The sequence below is a fragment of the Amia ocellicauda genome, chromosome 9 (assembly GCF_036373705.1).
Source record: "Amia ocellicauda isolate fAmiCal2 chromosome 9, fAmiCal2.hap1, whole genome shotgun sequence".
Taxonomy (NCBI): domain Eukaryota; kingdom Metazoa; phylum Chordata; class Actinopteri; order Amiiformes; family Amiidae; genus Amia; species Amia ocellicauda.
The window spans coordinates 33,132,339-33,151,432 of NC_089858.1; the positions used below are offsets into that span (position 1 = coordinate 33,132,339).

A 19,094-nucleotide genomic window follows, 5' to 3' on the forward strand; every position below is an offset into this window, starting at 1 on the left:
TGGGGCAGTGGGGGGGGAGGGAGGGTTGAGACAAATGCTGCATTCTTTGCTCTGTGCTCTGTACACTGAGAGCCCTGACTGTACCAGCTGGAGTCTCCGGCCTGTAGCTGCCTGAGGCACGGAGGCTCCCGCTGCTATGACGATGGGCTCAGACACTTGACCCGAGCCGTTAGAACACACTGCCCTGACAGCGTGTGCATAATTATTAGGAAGTCGGTATTCTAAATATTTATTATTTCCAAGCATGGTTTTCCTGCAAACCATGTCAACCTAAATAATGAGTGGGTAGAATCATTTTGAGGTGATATAATTGCTTCATGAAAGAGGGTGGGGCTTAAAGTGATAAATACCTCATATTCAGGTGTGCATAATTATTAGGCAGCTTTTTCACCACAGGTAAAATTGGCAGAAAAAAGGATCTAATTGATGCTGAAAAGAAAAAAAATGTAAAATGCTGATCAGAAGGATGCAAAACCTTTGACATGTTCAAACTATTGAGTTGTGATCACTGCACAATCAAACGCTTTGTAAGTAATAGTCACAAAAAGAAGTTAGCAGCATTGAAGAGGACCGTGATATTTATGCAGGACAACGCTCCATCGCGTGCGTCTAAGTACTCCATTGCTTGGCTAGCTAGAACAGGCTTCAAAAATGAGAGTAATTGAAAAGAAGGGTGGGTGGCTTTATTGGCAAATGGACTGCACAGAATCAATATGAAAGGCCCAACACTGTTATTTGTTAAGTTTTATGTTATTTTATATTTATTATTTGTTAAACATACTTGTACGTTTATTACATTTTAAAGTAAGTGTAGAAATAATAATTTGTAATTTAGTTGCCTAATAATTATGCACACTAAGATTTGAGGAAATTCTTGTATTTCCCCGAGAAAGACAAATCTCACTTTTTCTTTCTAAAACATTCAGTTTTGATGCAAAATAAAGTTTTGGCTTCAATGATGGCATTGAATCTCTCCAATGGTTGAAATCATCTTGAAGAATAATAATTGCCTAATAAATCTGCACACGCTGTATAAAACGGGTTCCCGAGGTATGTGTATACTCGCATATATAAATCCTTATAATTAGCATTAATGTTATTGCTTAACATGATTGGAATATCTAGGCGGCTGCATCCTGCTGAAGTAAAAGGCTTTGTACTATTTATACACTGATTTATAAATATTTATACTCACTCTCAAATCTGCATCTTGCTGTTGAACTGGAGAAGCTGAGGTCCTCCTCCACAGTGAGAGTACAAAAACCACCGAGTTACACACCTGTTCCCCAGACACTCGCACGCACACAGACACACACTCCCAGAGACACTCACACATGCACACTGCCCCGTCCTGCCCCAGCTCCTCCAGGCTACAGCACATGCATGCAACGTGGATCATGTTGCACTTTAAAGATTTGTGTTTTTTTGCTTTGTTTGTATGTTTTTGATGAGAATGTAGTGCTCACACTGATACAATTACGATTGTTGTCGAATCTGAGAGGTGTGTGTGTGGGGGCTGTATTGTTCAGGGAATGAAAATCTGTACAACAATGTTAAAAGGATAAAAAAAAAAACTAAAAACATCCACACAGGTTGTATGCTGCATGAAAATAAACAGGAATCTGTAATTTTAATACCAGAACCCTGAAACTCATCATCAACCCCAATACAAAAACGCATGTCACTGAATTTGCACTGCACACGTACCAGATTTACTGTATAAAGCACCATCACAGCTACACAGGCGACTACAGGAGAACAACGCACACAGCGTGATGTACGTACACATCATAACCCAACAGGAATAAGACAGTTAAAAAGAAGAAGCTAAAAAGGTTGATGGAATAACTTTGAAATCGATCAGTGAGTCAAGTTGGGATATCATGAGCTTGGGGGTGTGGCAGGAAGTGGTCCACACGTTCCCCTCTGAGGCCCTGTAGTTACAGTAGCCCCCACTACCACACCTCAACCACTTAACCAAGTCACATTCCTCCCAGTGCATGAGTCACCCTGTAACGCCGGGACCCCTGTCGTATGCATTACTGAATGATGCACACACTGCTGCTCTCCTTCCACACAGATGTATTCTGAAACGAGTGTGATCAGTCCATGTGTTTCTGTTGTTTTGCATTGCTGTGTATGAGATGAAATGTAACGTGTGCTTGGAATGCACAATCAATAAATACATGATTAATTACATACATCCTGACTCATATATTTAGTAGTGCTGCACAAAAATAATATTCCACTGTTGAAATTGAGTTTTCTGGGAGGGTTTGGGGTACAGAATGCCTGATATGACACACAGACGGACGGACACACTGACTGCAGCGCAGCAACTCCTGCCAGGGGGGGTAGTCTGCCAGACTGCTCTGTGCTAGTGTCGACCATGCAGTCAGCATCTTTTCAGTGGGCTGTGGCATCATGGAAACACAGATTGTGGCAACCTGTGCAAACACTGGGGCTGAGCAGACAGAGACACTGTCAGCAGCACATATTACAGAATAAAGTAGATGCACATCCACCTTGTGAGTGACAACGGAGAGTCATAGCCCATAGGTACATTCAGGGAAGTGGTGATACTACAGTATGTAGCTTAGTATGAGTAGTGTTTGTAGGTTACAATCTGTTCCTGTATGTCATTAAAGTGTCATGGAGTATGCTACATTTTACTGTTTTTAACATAGTTTACCATACCACACAAGTTTATTTCCACAGTATACCACTCAACACTTTACTGTCATTTTACCACAGTACATCACACCACACTTCGTGATTTTACCACAGTTACACCATACTTTACTGTAATAACAATCCCACTCGTTGTCTTTTTTTTAGGAGCGGTCACCATCTATTGCAACCAAACCAGGTCCCACTGTTGATGTGTGCTCATTAATATTCATAAAGCGGACAACTAGCGAACCACCGAAGAAAAGGTGTTCTTGTCAGGTCAACTGAAAATAATGGTTCATTAAAATAATTACGTGTATAAGTTAAGGAGGGGTTTCTCTAACACAATCCAGGGGAAACGTGTTAAAGAATGCAATTGTTTTTAAAAGAGAAAGCTTGGAATATGAAATGACTGAAATGAAATGGTTTACCATTATATCGCTAGGAACAGAAAAGCAAATCCCATAATGCACCGCTTCCACAAAGGTTAAATGAAAGTGGGAGTTGATAAGATCTTGTTTAGATAGTGGGTTGTGGGAAGCTGTGCAGGAGATTAAACAGCAAACCCGTAATGGCAGTGTTTACACTAGCAATTCAATGACAGGAAAAACACACAGGCCTGTGTTGCTACATGTACTGCAGCTTTGAATGACTTTCCCACTCAAACACATTCATTAATTCTCAAAGGGCAACACTCCCTCTCTCAGTCTCACGCACTCTTCCCTGTTATCTGACAGACAGGTATTCTGCAGAGGCTGCACAGTGGGATACACCGAGTAATTAAACACACTCCATGCCCACTGGAAACAATGGTCGCACTACACCTAAAGCAAATCAAGGACAGTAATTTACTTTCTTTATATGATATATATTAGCTACCAATGGTTACTGTAACATTTAGATGAATTAATTATGCTCCCATTAACATTTTTATTCTCCAAATCTTTAAACTATACTGTCCTTACATAGGCTTAATGCCCTGTAGGGAGAGAGAAACAGAGGATGAGGATTAATGGCGCTGCACCGGTCAATACCCCTTTAAAATTTAATTGAACCATCAAGTCTGCTGAACTTAATGAAATTGAGAGAGAGAGAGTGGTGACACAGAGGGAGCGGCAGGATGTTTACCATTACACAGCCTGTTATATGATATCAGTCTAGAGAACCAACGAGAGATGTAAAACCCTCATTTGCAGATGATGTGCAACACTGCTCAACAAGCTGAGCTCCATTACCCACTGACCATATACACTCTGCACATGTACAAACATAAGTGTTGAATTTGCAATCAGATGATGTTACGGATACAAAGTCCACAAGGCAGTACTCATGTTTAGAGAACAACGAGGAAGGAAGAGTGGGAGAAGGAAGAGATGAAGATGAAGAAAGTGGAGGAGGTAGAGCAAGAGGAAGACCAAGACCAACGCCAAGAACAAGGAGAGCAATCTCTGATGAAATTCAGGCGACTGTGGTTGATCACCCAATTTATAAGCTAGTTTTATAAACAATGTAGCATCAACTGTAGCTCAGATTTATGGGCGTGTATTGAAGGGATTCACAATTTCATCCAACTGATGAAAAGGATTGTAACGACGCTTTCTGAGAGAATGTGCACTTTCACTAAGTAGCTCATCCTGAGAGATTGTCAGATTGTCAGGACACCTGCCTCCGTGGCGGCCGCTAGCCTGTGGAGAGCGCGAAGTGCAGCTGGAGACGGTTTCCATAACAACCCTCGAGCAGCTGAAGAAACGGGCGAGCGCTGCTGGCGTTGCTATGAAACTGATTCCCTCTGGGAATCATTTGGGATAATGATAGGAGGAGAGAGAAAGAAGGAAGAAAAGAGACGGAGAGAAGAAAAAGAATAGGCATCCCTGAATTTCTCTGTGATGACGGTGTGTGTGTGTGTGTGTACACACTGTTCCAGTTCTTTTCCACTGAGGCCTGACCAACAACGCAGTGTCTCATGAATCAGGGCAGCATCGATGTGGCCAATAAACACTGCGGGACAGTCGGCATTCAGGATCTGATCAGGATTTTTTATTGTGTTTGTTTGTACATGTATCACCCAATCCAGCACATTTAATAAGGTGAAAATACTGCATAACCTGAACAAAAACAATAACAACAATAATAATCATCATCATAAATCCCAGACACTATGCTGCGCCACAGCCTCTCCAGCTGGAAATGACTGAAGCCCTTGTTACCTCGGAGACCCTAGACAGGGTAACAAGAGACGGCATGACACGCAGACGGACGTCCAGACGGACAGACAGACAGTTCCCAGTGTGTGGTCACGTGGCAGTTTTATATAGCGCATCACATGAAAAAGCAAATATATAAAATAATTAAAGAGAGTAGTGAAGACAAAGGACAGAGGAAACGCGGGGGTCCTGGAGAGTCTCAGGAAGCCGTTGTCTCGCATCCAGAGCAGCGCAGCATCTGCCCTCCAGCACCGCAGCTCTCACTCTCTCTCGGATTCAACTTCAAAACCAGCTGTTTCGGCGTGAACGCTCTCTCACTCTAGGTCCTGGCCCAACCGGGCAGCAGGGCCGAGAGGAGTGACCCGGCCAGCACGGCGCCGGCGCTGACCCGGGCTCCACGGGCCGAGCCCCCGCTGGCGTGGCGGGTGTCATGGAAGGCGTGCGACTGGTTCTGGAGCCGGAGCCCATCGTTGTAGTAGTAGGTGCGGTCTTCCTCGGAGGAGTCATCACGGCTGCCGATACCATGGTAGCCTGGTCTCCCTAGGGACCCCAACCCGTAGCCCAGCGCCGCCCCCCCCAGAGCCCCGGCCGCCGCTGCCCCTGCTATCTTCAGTCCCTGATTGCTGGAGCCCCCCTTGGGCCGGCTGTGGGGATGGGACACAGAGTGGTGCCACCCCCCTTTAAACCCACCGCTGGTCTTGCCGCCCCTCTTAGATTGCGTGGGTGGGGTCAGTGTTGCCAGGAGCAACAGGCATGCCCACATCAGCAGCAACTGGCCTCTTTGTCTGTACATGACTGTGAGAGAAAGAGAGAGAGAGAGAGTTTTATCCCGAGGACAGAAGTGCTCTGAGGGATTAAGGGTGGGGGGCTGTCACTGTGCTTTCAAACAACAGATCTGACCGAGACTGGACACAGGGCAGCACTGACGCTGAAATGTGCCCAGACACTGATTTGTGTGAGTGTCTGTGTGTGTTATCCTTGGTACGCCTTCAAATGCCTGAAATCAAACAGTCCCCAAAAGAGCTAAATACAATCAGGCTACACTGCACTGCACAACAGAAAGCTACACAATGGTACACAATACTGTCTAATTCTGTATACCTACACTGTGTACAGAAAGATCCCATATGGATGCTCGCAAGCCTTCTACCACTCCCTCTCTCACTCCCCCTCCCTCCCATCACTCTCCACCCCCCACCCTACCCATTCATCCCTCCCTCGGTTTCACCCATTCTTTGTCTCCCTTTCCTCTCCCTCCCTCTGTTGGAATCATTCCAGGTATTTGCAGAGATGAATATATATACCTCCCTCACTCTCTTACCTCTTAACCACCCCCCATCTGTCTCCTAGGCTCTCCAGTATAATACACTGTATATTTCTATCCATTCAGCAAGGAACAAAAGGAAAAACTCACACCACTATGGCTCCCAACTTGTAAAGTGGTTTAAGAGAGACAGTATGGCACAGCACAAAACAGCAGAGTATAGCACAATACAGTATAGTACAGCACAGCTCAACACAATACAATGCACAGTTATTACATTTAACATGGGGGAGAATTGGTCTTTAGGTGATAATAATAATAATAATAATAATAATAATAATAATAATAATAATAATTATTATTATTATTATTATTATTATTATTATTATTATCACCTAAAGACCAATTATTTAATTATTACTATTATTATTATTATTATTATTAATGACTACAATATTGCAATGAATTATGGAGGTAAAAAATGAACTAAAGAATTGTATTACAACACAGTACAAATATCTCTCTCTCACTCTCACTCTCTCTCTCCCCCAGCAAAGAGTAAGACTGTTCCCTACCTGTGGAGCGAGTGATGGCCAGCGGATGATAATGAGTGCAGTGGGAGCAATCTGTCTGTCCGCCCGTCTGTCCTGCTCTCCCCAGCTGCTCCCCAAGCCGTGTCTGCGCTCCCGCCCACATGCCTCTAGGCTGTCACTCACAGACGCCGTGGCCAATCAGCAGCCAGCGGTCTTTGTTTCGTTTCATTGATGCTTTACTCTCCCCCTGCACACCTCCCCCTAGGTGACGGAGGATTGGCTGGGAGAAACAATAACAAGGGGGCAGGGCCCATTTCCACAACAATGGCAGAAAAACATCATGCATCAGCAGGGCTGCTGATCACTGATACCCTTACTCTCCATCCGTCTCTCGTGCGCTCGCTGTGTCTCTCCCACTATCACTCCCTCTCTCCATCGTGCTCTTCTTCTCCAGTTGTCATGGTAACCGCAGCACTAAGATGTACCGAGCCGTGTGTGGGATGCTGTGAGGTGGACTAAACCCAGCCCAGTATACCCCTGGTATAACTCTGTTCTTTACTGTTCAGTGGAACAGAATAGTGCAGTGCAGTGCAGTACAGTCACAACCTCTAAATATCACCCGCCCCCTCCAGCTCATCCACAACTCTGCGACTCGTCTGGTATTCTCTCTGCCCCGATTCGCACACGCTACTCCACTGCTCCGCTCCCTCCACTGGCTCCCGATACCGGCACGCATTCCGTTCAAGACACTGACCCTCACCTACCGCTGTCTCGACCACACTGCACCAAGCTACCTTCAGTCACTCATCTCTCCATACATCCCCTCCAGACCACTGCGCTCTTCCAGTGCCAGAAGGCTAACTCTGCCTCCTCTCCACTCTCCTCCCTCCAGAGCCGCTCCTTCTCATCCCTGGACCCTAAATGGTGGAACGACCTTCCCACTGATATCAAAACAGCAGTCTCTGACCCCCTTCTGTTGATTACCCAAGACACGTCTGTTCAGACTCTACTTGTGATCTAGTCGTTTATTATCCTCTAAATTTGCACTGATTCAACATCAGGCTTTGACATACCCCTTGCTTGCATTTCCAGTACATGTATTGTTTATTTGGATTTCCCCTATGCCTCCTTTCCCCTAGCTTTTAATGATACCTGCACTCATAGGTGCCGAGTTTTGAAAGTTACTAACCTTAACCGCCCACGACCACTGTCAGCTAAAATCACTTACATAAAAAAACGCTGATTTTATTTTATACCTACATTCTAGGCCAGTGTTCGTCAACGGGCCAGAACATAATTAGCAGACAGTGTTTTCTCCGATAACAATGGGGGGGGGGGCTGACAGGGATTTCTCCAGTAAGAGTGGGGGGGCTGACAGTGCAACACACTATATAGTTCTATGCGGGATAATTTCTCAACGCAACTAACGGGGACTATTGCAATTAATGCAGTATAAAAGACAAGAATTGCGTTTTTTGTGAGTGAGCCCCCCTTTTTACTGTTCGACGGGGGCTAAAGCCCTTGAGCCCCCATGTAGGCCTATGCCTGCACTTACTAACTTTTACTACATTACTGTATATTTCCTATACAAGTGTGTAAATTGAAATTTGTAAATTACACTATGCTTTGAACTGCACTGTATTTTTTGCACTTTGTTTTGTAAGTCACCCTGGATAAGGGCGTCTGCCAAGAAAGAAAGAAATAATAATAAATAAGTCACAGAACTCAGCAGGAACAATCTTTATTAAATAGCCATTAGAACAGCCTTGTTATTATTGTGCTCACTTAAAAAATTAAAAATTAAAAATATTAAGAATGGACAGGGGAGCTGCATCTCACTGTTGCAGCAACATCATCATCATTACATCATCGTCATTACATCATTTCCCATCCCAAGCAAATACAGTTCTGACAACTGAATACAGAACCAGAGCAGTCATACAAACACAGCAATCAGTGGGGCCACAGAGGCAGACTCCAGGACACAGGGAGTCAGTCAGAACAGCAACATGCCAACACATGTGTGTGTGTGCGTGTGCGTGTGTGTGTGTGCGCAGGGCAGAGTGTGGGCGGACGGACAGAGACAGATATACAGAGATGGAGACATAAGAACAGATGTACATCAGCACAGACAGACTGACTGATGTCCTGAAGGAGGGGCTGGACAGATAGACAATATGGACCGCTAACAATCCAGCCACATACAGGGGGGTCAGCTCAGAACATGTGTGTTCATTGAGAGAGAGGAGAGGGTGTCTCTGCCCTGTGGCCCCCCAGGACGGGAGGAGGGCTTGTGCTCAGTGCTGGTGTGCTCTTAAGCCTTTGTGTGCCCGTCTTTTTTTTTTTTGTTATATATCATTTTGTATAAAAACAAAAAAAGAATATCAGTTAAAGGAAAAGTGCTACAAAATGTAATAATAATCATTATTATTATTATTGCGTTTTTTACATGCTTCTGCTGCTCGTGCCCTGGGCTACAGAGGATGTTAATGGTTAGCATGGTGATGCCAGGGCTGCCAAGTATGCTGCCCAAAACTCCCCCACAGCCAGGAGGCGGGGCACTGACCGGACTCACATGAGAAAAGGATGAATGCAGGGGTGAGGGAGAAAGATGTAGAGGGGGAAGAGAGAGAGGAAGGGAGGTGGGAAGGGGTAAGAGAGAGAGGGATGCCAGGACAAATGTCAAACAGAGGTGCGGGGGGGGGGGAGGTCACATGCAGGTCGGCCCCTCCGTCACACACTGCAGCTGTCTCTCTATCACTGAGCGCAGAGCTGTGTACCTGTGGAGAGAGGGAGAGAGGCGATGAGACGTGTTGTCACAATTCCCTAGCCCTGACCCTCTTTCCCCACTAGAGGCCACCAATGTTCCCTTGCCTTTTCCTGCTCCCTGCACTGCTTTCCTTTTTTCTCTCTGTCAATTAACATTCCTCCACACCCTTGTGCACTTCTGTTCCTGTCCTCTGTTCTCATTGGTCCTGCTCTTGTCTTCCTAGTTTCTGCTCTCCTTTATAAACCCCTCACTCTGGGAGAAGTGTTGTCAGCTCTGCCTGCATCACCAAGCTGTGTTCTCCTGGTTCCGTGCGCACTCTCGCTCTCTTCAAGGGTGCTTTATTGGCATGACAAACAGTTTCGTAGTGTTGCCAAAGCAGTTGATATTATATACATACATTGAAAAATAATAAAAGGTAAGAAAAAGGAGAAAAAAAAAACAACTCTCTCTCTCGCTCCCAGTCCTCCCTCTTTCGCTCTCAGTCCTGTCTTTGTCTCCATCTCTCTCTCTTTCTGTCCTGTATCTCTGTCTCTCTTGATCACCTGGATTTCGACTTTAGCCAGTGACCTTGACCACGCCTTTGGATTCTCCTTGGTTTCTGTCAGTTAGTTGTACTAGCTCTGCACTTGGGTCCTATCTCCTACAGCTTTACAGTTCTCCCACGAGGCAACCGTGACAGTTATTCAATTAAAGATGGAGGCAGAGAGAAAATAATGATTATGCCACATGTTAGAACATGCAGTCTCTGTATTATTATTATTTCATTCTGATCAACACGATACACAGCACAGAGATTCAGCCTCATATCGAGTACTTTCCACTTTTTACTGGATACGATCAATAATTATTGATTTATAATAAAAAATATAAATAAATGCCATTGTGAAATCAATCTCCAGAATACTTCTCCTTGTGTCATATTGGTTGATAGACAATCAGCAGTGAATCACACATTTTATAGCCAATCAGGAGCATTTACAGCAGTTCACACAGATATATATTCTTATATTTAAATATAATTAAATAACCATCACACACACTATGTCTGTTCCCTATCAACCCGGTGGATCCTCTCTGCATTCTGGTGCTGAACACTGATCTCCCAATGCGCTCCTAAAGCCCCCTGTAGTGTAATTATTATTATTGTTAAAAATAATAATCCATTTGTTCATATCTTGGCTGACATTCACTAACTCCTCATTTTGAATCAGATGACAGTATTCATCAGATAATACCATAGTAATGCCAAATAATATAAGTGAAATTCAAACACATTCCCTGAGAAATGATCACCCTAGTTTGTGTGTAATAATACGATTGCAATATCGACATTTTACTGTAGTACAGCACAGTACAATACAGCATAGCGACATGGGAACAACCAGCAACAGAACTGGTCTGGGGGTCAACAGCTGTCTCTCCCTTTCCTGTCTCAGTCCTGGCGTCAGCTGTATTGTCAGTAACGGGCAGCTGCTTTTGTTGTTGCAGTGGCACCTAGTGGGAGCCTGTGGTGCTGCAGATACATGGCTAGACTGTCAGCGCTGAGCTGACACCTTCTTCCCCAGATTCCCCACCAGAGCCCCTGACCCCCCAGCTCAGCACAGAGGCTCAGAGTGGGGCTGGAGCACAGAGACGGCGCTGTGATCGCAGCAGAGTACAGCACAGCCCCCACAGGGCCAAGAACAGCACAGCCATGTCTCCTCACCACCAGCAATTTGAATTTGAGTGAGTGTGTCAGGGAGTGTCAGTGTGTCAGAGCGACTCACTTGGTCCTCAGTTTCTGCACTTCTCGATCCTCCTCCTCCTGTAACTTCATGATGAAGCTCTGCAGCACTGGCATCTCAAACTTAATATACTGAGCCACCTGGGAGAGGAGGAGCATATGAACAGTGTTATCAAATCATTATTGCAGTGTTATCACCGTGTTATTCCAGTATGTATTCCAGCGCTCATATTGCACTGTCATTACATTGTTATTACTAACAGTGCCAATGCAATATGCCAGTGTCATCCCAGCCCCAGTGCAGGTGACTCACATCGTAGGTGACCTCCTCCCCCAGGTCCTGCTCCATCAGGAAGATCTTGCTGACCTGCTCACAGGGGCCCTGCAGCACCCTCACCACCAGGGGGCGGTCTGAGCGCTTCAGCTTCTGACGCTCTGAAACGCAGGGTCACAGTCTCACACACGTACTCAGATACTGCAGTGCACACACACACTGAGGCCAATATACACGGACACACACTGATAATAAAAGAGGAGAGAAAGAGAGATGGAGAGAGAGAGAGATTAATGAAGTAGGGGGTCTTACCACCACTGGTGTGCACAAGGTAGAGAGAAAACTCGTCTGCAGAATTCTCAATCTGCAAGACAGACACACACACACACACACACACACACACACACACACACACACACGCAAGGTTACAGTGTGCTCCCAGGTCTAGAGCCCTGACCTCTACCCCACAGTGCTGCAGCTCTGCTATAACACGGGACAATCAGTTTAATAACAGCCTGGTTCCCACTGTGCTGACGCACTGAGCGATTGTACTGAGCTGACACACTATACTGCACTGACGCACTCGGCCCGTCTCTGCTCTCTCACCTTGAACTTGTTGAGCAGCAGTTTGAGGACTTGCGGCGTCGTCATGGTGCTGTTGATGCGGACGTTGGTGACGGAGCCAAAAGCTGGAGTGAATACGGACGTCTGAGGGAGAGAGAAGAGGGGCAGAGGTTACAGTGCTTTCATGCTCACATTGCAAGTACGCGTGCGTGCGTGTGCACCTTATGGCTGTAGTAGTGTGTTAGTTGTTAGTTTAACATTACTTAAATAAAAGTTGTTGTATAGTAACGAAGTTCGAAAATGTCAGCAGGCATTTGATCAGACTAAAATGCTTGCAAACTACATCATTTACATCTGCATTACTACAGTAATATAATGGAAACGTAAAACAAAAATGTTTCGGGAAACATCTACGTTTGGAATGTTTTGCTAAATGCACAGAAGACCCACAAACTGCTTAATGCAAGCTGTGCAACTGAAAATAGGTATAACAGAAGAACAATTCATCTCCAGCATCATTTGACCAGCTAAGTTTAAATTATGATGCATTATTTATTAGGCTTAAATGGGTCAATTGAATAGAACTGAAAGCAGCGCACGAAAATGATCCCATGTAATGATCCCTCTGCAAGTTTGTGGCAATCGTCCCAGTATTATTTTTATTATTAATAATAGTAATATACCAAAAAATACAGCTCTGGAAAAAATCAAACGACCACTCCAAGTTCAGAAAACCAATGTTAAGTGGGCTCTTCATTTTTTCCAGAGCCGTATATAATGTTGACACAAACCCTGAACTGTAGAAGGGAGTCTTTTTATTATAGTTAACCCAAATGTCAAGGTTACTGTGTTCCAGTGCCTTTAGAAGTTACTACTTTCAATATAGTTACTGAATATTGTTTATTCAACAAGGGGTTTACACTGATTCACTACTTCTGACACTTTCTGTATTGAATAAACTACAAATTAAAGTTAATATGCACATGTCATCACGCATACAGTTTATTATGACCAAGGTGCTTTTACTGGAAGGTTAACATGTTCATGAAAGTAAAATCAATACCTATAGGCTACATAAACCGTGTGCTTGTAAAAATAAACAAACATGATTACTGTTTATTTATTATTTTATACTAGAAAACTAGTAGCTACCGTGACATCAGATTAATTATGCAAATAGCAACAACAAAGCTTCAAACCTTTGTTCGGTAATGTGTTCTGAACCTTCTGAGGTCAAAATGTACCCTTCGGGACAGCCCTAGTAAATTGTGGCTGTAGTAGTGTGTTAGAAGAAAGTGGGTACTTTGTGGTTGTAGGGGTGTGTTAGTAGTGAATGTGTACCTTGAGGGTTGAAGGAGTGTGTTAGTAGCGAGTGTGTACCTTGTGGTTGTAGTAATGTCCGTTGATGGAGAAGCGGTGGCGTCTGATCCTGCGCTGGTCGCTGGGGGTCCTCCTCGCGCCCCCCCGCCGCCATACCCCCGCGTCACTCTTGGTCCGCAGCAGCTGGGGGGAGCACTCTTCTGTGGACAGTGGAAAGCAGAGCTCAGCACCGGTACTGCCGTTCTTACTGCAGGTCTTACTGCTACAGTTACAGTACTGTCCCTCTCCCTCTCTCCATCCCTCTCCCTCTCTACCTGTCTCTCCCTCCTCGTTCACCACGCTGCTCTCCTCTGATTGGGCATCGGCCTCTGTGACCTCGATAGCAGGCGGGGCCAGCTGAGGGCCCTCTTTCCTGGAGGGAGAGAGTGAGATGCAGCGAGAAAGAGAGAGGGGAGCAACAGAGGGACGAATGAGTTAAAGTTCACAAATTTCACAAAGAAAGACAGGAGAGAGAGGAGAGAGACAGGTAGGAGTGGGGGATGGGGGGGATGGGTGGCAGGTGAAAGCCTCACCTCTGTGCATCCAGGGTGCAGCCCGAGTGCCAGGATGTGGAGGAGGGAGGGGGTTTGATTCGCTCGTTGTCATCCTGCATCTGAAGCCTGATTGGCCGGCGCAGCCCCCAGGAGATATTCAACAGGCCCTCCACTATCAGCTCATCCTCCTCCTGCACAACAACACAGCACAGCTACACAGTCACACACAACCCCCTCTGTGTCTGTGTGAGTGTGTGTGTGTGTGTACGAGCGCGTTTACCTCTCTGTGTCTCAGCTGCAGCGTCTGACCCTCGTAGTACAGGTTATAGGTCTTGAGGTTAGACAGCAGCGCAGTCCTACACACAGAGCACAGTGTCAGCAACAACAACACGACACAGCAACATGCTGTAAAATGCAAAACACACTGGAACTAACGGCACACTTTGCAGAGGATTCACAAAAAGAAAGTTATTTTACAGTGCAGTCATTGTACTAATAGGAGGAGTAGCAGCAGTAATATTAGTAGTTGTACTTATGGTTTTAGAAGTAAGAGTAGTTGTACATATAGTAGTAGCAGCAGTATTGGCAGTAGTAGTAGAAACAGTAGTGGTAGCAGTAGTAGTCATGTTATTGGCAGCAGAGTTAGTAGTTGCAGTTAGTGGAGTTAGTAGTAGGAGTAGTAGTGGTGGGATCTTACTTGCTGATGAACCTGTTCTCTCCGATCTGCACACAGTTTGGCCCCACATCCATCCTGCTCACGCACACAGCATCCACACTGCACAGAGAGGAGGAGAGACATTTTTACATTAGTCAAACCAATAATGCACCTTTTAGGGAGAGGGAGATAGAGAGAGAAACAGTTATGTATTATTTAACAGCCAACAGCCAACACTGAGATTAAAGTGCAGCCTCCACCACAACACACACACATTGTACAGGACTCACACTATCACGGATACTCGCAGTGATGCGCACACACACACACACACACACACACACACACAAGGTGACACAATCTATCTCAGTCTGTACTTCTGACAGACCACAGAGCAACAGAGTGCTAGGAGAGGGGGAGGAGATCGATAGAGGAAGGAAGTAAGAAAGGCAGGGCTGGAGGGGGGGGGGGGGAGAGAGAGAGAGAGAGAGAGAGAGAGAAGATTCTTAATTTCACACACTGATCTCATGCTGATCCCATGACTAGAGAGAGAATAACCCACCAGTTACAACTGGACACAGTCAGTTATTATCAGTATTATTATGATGCTGATTAGTATTTAGTAGGAATGTAGTAAAGATTAAATAAGTGATTGAATCAGCCTGATGTCAGCTGTGATTACAGCCCTATACAGCAGAGAGAGAGAGAGAGAGAGGAATGAAAAGAATAGAAAAGTGAGTGAGTGAATGAGAGAATGAGTGAGTGAATGATTGAGTGAACCATTGAGTGAATGAGTTGCTGCCAAGCTGCCCAGAGAAACACACACTGGAGCGGCCCTCTCTCTCCTTCCTGCTCCAGACGACAGCCCCCAGCCCTTGGACCACATTCCACCTGACCCCACTGCGCACGGACACACTGACACACTGCTGTGTGTCCATCGACCCCTCTCTGTCTCTCTCTATCAGTTACAGCCCGCCTGCTGGCCATCCAAACATTCTCAATATCAGAAACGTTCTCGGACCGCAGGTTGGGCCCGGCTCCTGTCAATCACGCTCGCACCTGAGAGATGGGTTTATCGGGATGGCTGAGTGGCAGGATGCACTGTATGTACCCCCCCCACCCCAGAATACTCACGGTGTCTGAACGGGAAGCTGGCCAGGTATAAAGTCTTGCAGAGTTTTAAAGACGTCAAAACATCTGACAAAATTCAACCTTGCCTTGGAAATCAACAGCAGCAGCGGAACTAAAACTAAAATTGTCTCCAGTTATGTAAGAGGTAGAAGTAAAACCTCCATGCCTACCCCCACTCCGCTCTCAGCACTCGGCTCTCGCAGATGGAGGCCCCCGCCTGACAGGCTCAGCCACAGTGTGTCGCTCAGAGACCCCCGACACCCAGTCACACAGTCACAGCACACGACTGCGCACGTCAGCCACAACACACTCTCTCCCTCTGTGCGTGTCTATGAGTGTCTCTGTACGTCTCTGTATCACTCTGTATGCGTCTCTTTCTCTCGGCGCTGCGTTGCTGCTGTGACAGACAGACAGAGGGACAGTTTCACCGTGTCCTTCTGCTCCCTGCGCTACCCAGCTTCCTCTTTCTAAAGATGAACAGGAAGTCAGAGTGATCACACTTCTCTCCCCCCCAGCTCTCTCGCTCTCTCTCTATCTCAGAAATAGACTTCCTCTCAAAGCCAGTGCCCTGCCCCTGCACATCACACAGGAAACACACACACTGGTACACAAACTGATCCACTGATCTTCAGCTACTAACACACTGACACACATACTGATTTGCTGATTTACTGACACACACTGATACAACGATAGACTGGTCTTCAACTATACACACACACACACACGTGCCGCCCCGCACTGTGCCCTTATTAATGCTTAGATTATCCCACACACTGTCCTTGACACTCATCTGCACACTCCTATAAAATATCCCTTATCAATAGTATGTTGTGCAGAGAGTACTGTCACATGCAGACAAAGTATTTTCACATCTTCCGAATTCTCGTTATGATGACTGGCGGTACTGGTGTTTTCCCCATGGACACACAGCCGCTGGTCACAGTACTCTGAGTTACAGCTTACTGTTGGGATTTGTTTGTCGTCGCTGTGTTGTGTGCCGTTTCTTTCCGGATTCCCAGGGTCTGTGCCCCGAGCCGCCGGCCTCTCCTGCCCTATCCACTCTCTCGCACCCGGAGAACCCCCGAGCGCATTTTCGATGTCACCACGGTAACAACAACAAAGGGGAGAGCCAGGGCAGCCATGACGGATGTGGGGAGAGAGAGAGAGAGAGAGAGGGGGATCTGTTCTTCAGTGGCTGAATGAAAGCAAACAAAGTTTCAGGACTGATGGGTGGAGATAGTGTGTCCGACAGTAAGAGAGGGGGGGAGGGAGAAAGAGTTCGATGCACAGCCGAGTCTGAACACAGGCATCTCACAACACAGCACTGCAAACGCAACAGGACTTGCAGTGGCAGCAGGCCCGTCACGACACTGGTTTAATTTTTGTGTGTTCAGCAGTTGAGCGTGTTCAGCAGTACAGTTTCTTCTGTAGCTCAGTGTGTTCATTACAACAGTGTGTTCTGTAGCTCAGTATGTTCAGCACTGCAGTGTGTTTTGTAGCTCAGTGTGTTCAGTAGCTCAGTGTGTTCATTACAACAGTATTTTGTAGCTCAGTGAGTTCATTACAACAGTGTGATCAGAAGCTAAATGTTCAGTAGTTCAGAAGCTCAGTGTGTTCAGTTGTTCAGCAGCTCAGCGTGTTCATTACAACAGTGTGATCAGAAGCCCAGGGTGTTCAGTAGTGCGTCTTCTCATCGGGTTTGGAGTAGTAATACGCACACGTGACGGTGTAGTATGATAGCAGGTATGTTGTTTCTGCAGTACTGTGTAGCTCAGTATGAGTGGATGCATGGCGGAAGCAGTGACACTGCAGTATGCAGGCGAGTGTCTGTCAGGCCCAGAGCTGCGGGGGGGCAGGGCACAGGTCATAACAGGGGCACTGCCTTTTGTCCATTTGTCAGCGGGGGGTGGGGGTGCTGACGATTTGCCCAGCATGGGGGCACTGCAGCACCGCAGGAGGGCACAGGCCTGGTGTCTGTGATACTGTACTATACATATATGTCCCATCCAGTGTTAAGTCAGCTACGGCTCAGCAAGAGCACAGGGTCGATGCGTTGCGAATGTGTGCTGTACTGCGTGCAAGACACTCAAGTTGTCCTGGTAAACTACATTTTACCATGTCGCTGGGTGCATGTATATATATAATCCTTCACTTTACAACAGTATAAAGTTTTATAGTATATTCCACATTGTCTACTGTGATTGTTATGCCGGATCTGTCTACACAAGTACTGTACTAATAATCTGCATCTATACACAGTGTCAGTTATACCGAGAATGTGTGCGTGTGTGTATCTCACTCCGTCTATTTGTCTGGTTGTATCTGTCTGTCTGTCCATCTGTGTGCGTCTCTGTCTGGACATCTTCGGACTGTGTAACAAAGTTGACATGCTCGGCAGAGTCTATAGCTATGAAAATAATATAGCACCCACTTCAGAGACGTCATAGCATGCATGTGTGTCTGTCTGCAATCTGTGACTACCCGGTTCCCCGACCTTATTCCTCCCGTCTGCGGGACACGTTATTTAAGATGCTCCGAGAACCAGACAACTGCATAGAAAAACAGACAGAGAGAGAGACAGGAGAGACCGGGGGGCCGAGAGTAGCAATTTACTGGCGCTTAAACACAGTTTCTAGACGAGACGTGGTCACGGACGTGGGACGGTCGCTGCCTGACCCGCAGCTGTCAGCGCCGGGCTGCGCAAATGACGAATGAATGCAACGCAGCCAGTCTGTCCCTCTCAGGCCCCCGTCTCTGCTGCTGTCATGTAGTTTTGCGATTGTGTGTTTGTTGTTGCTGTTGGTTTTATTGTTGTGAAGAGGAAACAACTGTAAGCATGCAGTGCCACGGAGAGAGAGAGGGGAGTGGAGGGAAAGAAAGAGAGGGAGAGGGAGGGTGGTGGTAGAGAACTGCTTTGATGTCCATCTTTTTCTTTTACACGTCAGATTCTTGCATGCAAACAGAATTAAATGAATATCAATGGGAAGACGAGACTTACTCTGTTGTGATGTGTGTCTCTCTGCCGGCAGCTCCCCGTTTCTCTCTCTGTATGCCGGGCTACAACCCGCGACGAGGGTCCAGACGGCTGGTCGGTGTCCTCCGTGTCCGATCCGGTTCGGTTTTGTTCGCTCGTCGTTTTCCGGACACAATCGGCCCAGGGGGGGTGGGGGCGTGTCCCCGGGGCGAGGGGTTCCCCATCTGCTTTGTAACGGATCCTTTGACGGCAGCCAATCAGCGCCCGCCTGACGCACCCATTGTTCCCGTCGCTGTCCAATCGCGGCTCAGCGCGGCGAGGGAGGCGGGGCCTACGTCAGACAATGTAACAGTCCGTGGAACCCCCCCACCCCAACTCGCGGGAGACAGTGGCTCAGGTGGGCGGCCTGTCCGCCTGTCTCTCCCTCGCAGATGGGCCAATTAGTCTGTCATTGTTCTCCAACTCAAATGTAATTA

The 19,094-nt window shown here is 46.5% G+C and overlaps 1 protein-coding gene across 5 annotated transcripts; it reads right to left on the bottom strand.

The window, feature by feature from the left end:
- Positions 1 to 8,396: 8,396 nt before the first annotated feature.
- Positions 8,397 to 18,822, bottom strand: rassf2a (Ras association domain family member 2a). 5 transcript variants are annotated; one of them, XM_066714170.1, is made up of 11 exons: positions 18,643 to 18,822; positions 14,553 to 14,630; positions 14,136 to 14,211; positions 13,895 to 14,046; positions 13,637 to 13,734; positions 13,383 to 13,522; positions 12,045 to 12,146; positions 11,751 to 11,802; positions 11,478 to 11,599; positions 11,208 to 11,305; positions 8,397 to 9,451 (listed from the first exon to the last, which is right to left on the bottom strand). In XM_066714170.1, the coding sequence occupies exons 2-11, from the start codon at positions 14,603 to 14,605 to the stop codon at positions 9,382 to 9,384; spliced, it is 963 nt and encodes a 320-aa protein (XP_066570267.1). In that variant the 5' UTR covers positions 14,606 to 14,630; positions 18,643 to 18,822; the 3' UTR covers positions 8,397 to 9,381. The 5 variants fall into 5 exon arrangements, with proteins under 5 accessions (XP_066570267.1, XP_066570271.1, XP_066570268.1 ...); XM_066714174.1 differs by lacking the exon at positions 18,643 to 18,822 and adding an exon at positions 16,608 to 16,660; XM_066714171.1 differs by lacking the exon at positions 18,643 to 18,822 and adding an exon at positions 15,812 to 16,112.
- Between the last annotated feature and the right edge of the window lie 272 nt (positions 18,823 to 19,094).